The sequence below is a fragment of the Diadema antillarum genome, unplaced genomic scaffold, assembly GCF_040938485.1.
Source record: "Diadema antillarum isolate AM-2024a unplaced genomic scaffold, OU_Dant_1.0 scf00000128, whole genome shotgun sequence".
NCBI lineage: Eukaryota > Metazoa > Echinodermata > Echinoidea > Diadematoida > Diadematidae > Diadema > Diadema antillarum.
In genome coordinates, this window is record NW_027271017.1 from 6,632,459 (window position 1) to 6,638,200 (window position 5,742).

The 5,742-nt window shown below is 38.9% G+C and overlaps 1 protein-coding gene across 1 annotated transcript; it reads right to left on the reverse strand.

The window, feature by feature from the left end:
- Positions 1-252: 252 nt before the first annotated feature.
- LOC139720522 (uncharacterized) lies at positions 253-5,537 on the reverse strand. The gene is made up of 2 exons (XM_071631874.1): positions 5,107-5,537; positions 253-766 (listed from the first exon to the last, which is right to left on the reverse strand). Exons 1-2 carry the CDS (start codon positions 5,535-5,537, stop codon positions 253-255), a joined length of 945 nt encoding a protein of 314 aa, XP_071487975.1.
- Between the last annotated feature and the right edge of the window lie 205 nt (positions 5,538-5,742).

The window sequence follows — 5,742 nt, forward strand, 5'->3', positions numbered from 1 at the left end:
AGACAGCTCCTATCAACTTTCAAAATTCATTATTTCATATTCGGAATAAACGCTATATAAATACGTGGCCAGAGAGCGAAAATGAGCATCACAGATAAGTATTGTAAGTAACAGTGACCACATAATCAACACGTTCAAATCATCAGTCACCGATAAAATCATGACAATGTAGACAGGAAGATGTAAAATTTATAAATTCAGTAGCAGATATCTAAGGCAAATGGAAGTTTCTGGTTCAAGTTCGCGGTCAGATCATTCATCTGGAATCACGACGGCTACAACACCAGGTAATTGAAACGTATCTGAAGTTTCTCTGTCAGTAGTATCTCGCGCCCTCGGTTCGGAAGTAATATCGGGTCCTTGAGCGGCATGATCAGAAGACCTAGCGATATTCAGTTCAACCACAGAAACGGCCTCCTCCGTACTCGCAGTCCGGTAAGTGTCAGGACCAGGAGAGGCAACCTCGGCGGTTGCAACGTCCGCACTTGCAGTAAAACTGGGCGAGCTTATTTCACCGCGACGTGGGGGGATGCCACTTTCTGCACCTCCAATGTCTGTTGTCGTAGCCTCCTCGTACGACGGCAATGTGAAAGTGAGCGCGCTGATCTGCCTACTCACGGTGAAGACGGGACGTTCTGATTGGTCAGTGAGTACCGGGTCGTCTACAGGCTCGGGGGCGTCGTCGCTGTCTATGGACGTGATTGGTGGAAAGTACACAGGAGGCGGTTCTGATGGTAAGAATGTCCAATCAGAAGGTTCCGGACACCTTAAGTAGATAAAAGGTAAAAGGATTGTTGTTATTCTGCTACGTGAACTTCTATACTTTTTGTATTTCACGATTACTGTTTGTTTGTTTGGGTTTTTTTTTTGGGGGGGGGGGGGGGGGGGGGTGGGAGGGGGAACGTTGCTATTTGGATATTTAAACAATGCAAAATCAATTATGCTCGTTTGAAAAATAACTTGATTTCAAATAAGTACAATCTCCATACAAACTGACTGATTACACGCCACCTCGTCATGATTCAATTCAATTCAATACATTTTCACTCTTTTTTTTTTCAACAAAACATTACATGATAAGTCAGGAATTGTATCATAGGCATATATACATTCGACTCTTTGAAAAATACATGATAGATAACAAATAAAGATAATACATGCATACTGGCAAAGTACAAAGTTATGTTTAAGAAAAAAAGAACTGGGAGGTGCACATACAATCATGCTTGTATATTGTAGACCAATTACTATTATGGTTAGAAAAGCAACTATGTTCGTTTGAAAAAAAAAACCAACAACTTTAATTCAATTTAATTTAATTCATTTTTATTTAAGCACGGCACATACTTCAGTCCGGAGACTGTTCTTCCGAAGGCCCGTGCGGATAAAATACAACTAGGTACAATTAAGTACAATCTCCACAGAAACTGACTGATTCCATGCCAGCTCGTCATGATTTGAGTGAATCTAGTAATTTTTCCAATCAGCTCTCCTTTGAGATATTCGTAGATTTGCGTGAGTATACGATGATTTTGAAAATTGAAGAAAATTGAAGATTGTGAATCCAATTTACAATTTATATTCGAAAGAAACATTTATAATAGAATTGACGAAGATTTGAATTGTAAAATGCAATGGTATAATTTACCAAAGCAAATGATGTATATTCTGTAAATTGTTTGTAAACTTTTCTTTTTGATATCTATGAAACTGTCAGAAAAGGATCATTTTCATCCATTTCAAATATAGTTTGAATCTTTAATTATGAAGACAATAGATACCCTGTTGTGGGTATTTAAAAACAATCAAAATCAGACATAAGATTAAAAAAGTAAGACATTAAAGTAATTAATCAGTTTTCACAGAACAGTGACATTGGTCTTAACATTGTGTAAAATCACCTTTTAAGGAATGACGTCTTCAACTCAAAATACCCTCACTGTTTTATTGCACAAAGTATCATGATTTGCTTATTTCGCAATATCATATATCTAATAAAAGTCGCCACTGCCAGATAAATTGCACAAAATCTAATGCGTGGTGTACAATATTTCATTCTCTATTCTTATGTTCGCACTCCACCCCCATAAAAGGAATATTAAATTTAGTGAAGATTTATATGCTTATGCATTGCCAATAAGCATATAAAACCTCGTCATCATCATCACCTCTTCCCCCATTTGCAAACTGTGCTTGCTTGTGCTTCTTCTTATATAACTTTTCTTTAAAAGTTTTTTCTTATAAAGTTTTTCTTATTTTTATTAATCATCTTCCATAGTTTATGTTCGATTTCAGTGAAATACTTCTCACTTTGTTCGTTTGTCTTCGCCTCACCTAAAATATATTGAACACTACGGTGCTGGGATTGATCGCAGTGTAAGAAGAAAGCGACTAATCTATTAAAGCGCATATCAGTCGCCACCTGACCACTTGTGGCTGTGTTTAGATTAGAGATGTGTGAGATCTCTCTCACACCTCCTTGGTTAGATAACCGTTACATTAAAAAGGAAGATTCCAACTGCTCCCTGGGCAATTCTTAAAGCGGGGTTCCCACTATCACGATTGGCGCCACGATTGAAATCGTGGTCTTAATCGTGCAGCAAGCGTGATGGTCTTATCAGATCGTATCAGATCTTAAGGTCAATCGTGGCAATCGCGTTAATCGCAGGAAAATTTTGGACGGTTCAAAAATTTTCTACGATTAACACGATTAGTTTTTGATCGTGATCATCGCATCAGATCGTCTAGGATCGTATCCAAACGCAGCAAATCTCTTCTAATCGTGCTTCTTAATCGTGTTGATCGGGATCGACTTTTTCACTTCACTTCCGCTTATTATCATTATTATTTTTTGCCCATTTGCTCTTATTTTACTCATAAATTGATTTATTTTGTATTCTCATAGGTGGTAGCCTACATCTTTAGATTATTATTTCCAAACGGTAAATTGTATGACGGTGTGGGGTTAATTGTCGTAATGTGTAAGGTACATTATCAAAATCATTTTTTTATGACTTCATAGAATGAAAATTGTATTACAGATTTTTAGATGTTTTCATAAACTGTGTTAATGATGTTTTCATTAATGAGTTGCTATTACCATTATACAGACACACAAAAGTGCAGGATATGGGATAACTTTTGTAACGAAAACAAAAAATGAGCAAAAATAAAATGGCAATTGTATGTCTGCACGTATTGACTGACGTCAGTACAAAGATGAGAATAATTTAATGAATCGTGCTTGAATGGGTACATATCAATGGCAAATGATTAATTTTTTAAAGTATATTACAGAGTTGTTGGGTTTTTTTTTTGGGGGGGTGCAGTATCCTGCTGTTTGTGTATTGTACATAGCATATAGTAATTAAGAGTTGTTGTTTCATCAGCCATCGTTTGACCCCTTTACATCTATTTTGACACTTTTCAATGTCTTTTTTGTATGTTTGGTAGAGCATAATTTTAGAGGAAAATTTTTATTTTCAACTCTCATTATTACTGCAAATGTAAAAGTGACCATTGTCGTGGATGTGAGATCACTCGTATGATTATGACAATGAAGATCACTCTTATTATTTTTCACAGTTAGTTATTCAATAAGTGTAGCAATATAACCCCTGCGAAATAATTTTGCGTAAAACCTCCTTTTTTGTTAAAAAGTGGCATCATTTTGATTAGGGAGTCACTTTTCTGTTATGTGTGTGTATCAGTTATGTTAAACATTGTTAAGTAAAACACTAAATCAAGCCGAATAAACCAAACTTTTGATAACCCATGAGATAACGACATTTTGAAATAAAAAGGCATATGATACATACACTTTGCGAATGTGAAATCGATGTGAAAACACATAAACAATACTATCCATTCGGCCAACTTTCTTATATCGAGCGTATAGACATTATAACACATAATACTATGTATACATGATATTCAAAATGATCCCATCCTCTTTCTTAGCTTCCATTTCATCATATGATTATTTTCTTCGTGTATTGGAGAGAGAGGTCATTTTGTCTTGCTGTTTTTTTTTTTCTGGGGAAGAGGGGCAATCATCTGATCTTATGTATTTGGGTTCGTTATTTCATTTTTGTGAGGGGGGAGGGTGAGCATGTCGATTTAATAATCTATTAATTTCTTTACGTTTAATATTAGACGAGGGAATATCTGAGGTTATGGCTGGCCTGGGTGCTTCTTTCTCTCTGATAACATAATCGTCATAAGCAACACTGCAAAGGTTACGTTGTCATCATCGTCAACCTGTCAAGCCTTGCCATCATCAGTGGTTGTGGATAAGATTAATAGGCCTAATCACTCTGCATAATTTAATGGAAACAATGAAATCCATCGTCAGCCGGACTATAATATTCCCATTCGGGTCCAATCGCGCCTTAAATGGGGGTCGCTTCTGATCCCGATCGTAAAAGATATCGTATCTTATCTCAGCAGCCCGTATTGGTTCGCGGTATTCGTAGTGGAACGTATCAGTACGTTGCTGCACGTACCAGATCGGGGATCCTGATCGTAATGGTCATGTTAGATCGGTACCAATCGTGAACTCAATCAGGACAATCCTGTCGGATCGTATTTGAACGGCAGACCAGATCGTGACAGATCGTATCGCTTGAAATAGACCAATCGTGACCATATCGCATCCAAACGTACCAACGCGTATTGACTCGCATAACCTCGTATCCACACGTGAAATTTCAGTCGAGTTCAACAAATTTTCCACGATCAGTTACGAATGTCCAATCGTGGCGTTCGCAAAGGATCGCACGATAGTGGGAACCCCGCTTAAGCGACCAGAAATGGAGCTTTAAAAAACGGTCAAAAGAGGTGTATAAAACAAACAATTTTTGGCCTTTATGCAGCACATTCTGGACACGTTTTGACAGTGCTTGGCCGGAAATGTGTTAGTTTGTTTGTTTTTCTCACTATTTTCTTTTCAGTAATGACACTGTCACGACTGTGCAGAAAAGGGCATTTCAGATGATTTCATATGATCTATACACTGTTACACTGAAACGCTAGATACAAAGAAACATGTATAGAACACATACATTACAAAATGGGAGAAATACTCAAAGGACCATGGGAACATACCGCATCAATTCCTCAACGCTGATACTCGCTGCGTACGTCGGAGGATTGTCTCCGCTGTTCGTTTCCTCGGTGGTCGCTCGCGGCGCGCTAGGCTCGGCCCTAGACGACGCTCGATGCCGACGTGCACGCCGGTTTCGATGAAGGCGGTCCCAACTTCGATATATGCCGTCTCCCGCCACCGACGCCGTCCGGTCCTTGTACATATTCCTCGCCACATAGTCCATGAAGAGGAGGGCGAGTCCCGTCATGATGACGCATATGCCCACAATGATCAGAGCCGGAGCTTTGGCGATTGGCGACACAATCATAAGCAGGGCGCCAAACGTGATGGTGAGAAAGGACTTGCACCGAAGGTTATGCCATCCCTTGTACTCGTGCCTCGGTGGTCGTCGATAGGGCATTCCTTGTACTGTTCGTCCATCTCGAGCCATTGTTTAAAATGCTGCGAGCTTAATCGTGATGCATTAGTAGGTCAGGGTAGCCATGTTTACGTCTGATTCATGCTACCTCAACCTCGAAGTACGAGGCCTTCTCCTTGAATTGTCCTGGAAAAGACAACCAGCCATTTTAGTTCAGCATACTCATACTTCAACCTGCTGCTGAATATTTACCTGAAGTCCAACACAATGAGACTGA

What these genes read in the sequence shown, in the direction of transcription:
- LOC139720522 (XM_071631874.1), bottom strand. Translation starts at nt 5,537, where the DNA reads ATGGCTCGAGATGGACGAACAGTACAAGGAATGCCCTATCGACGACCA. An exon ending in AGCGTTGAGGAATTGATGCG is followed by an intron (nt 767 to 5,106) that starts GTATGTTCCCAT and finishes TATCTACTTAAG; the next exon opens with GTGTCCGGAACCTTCTGATT.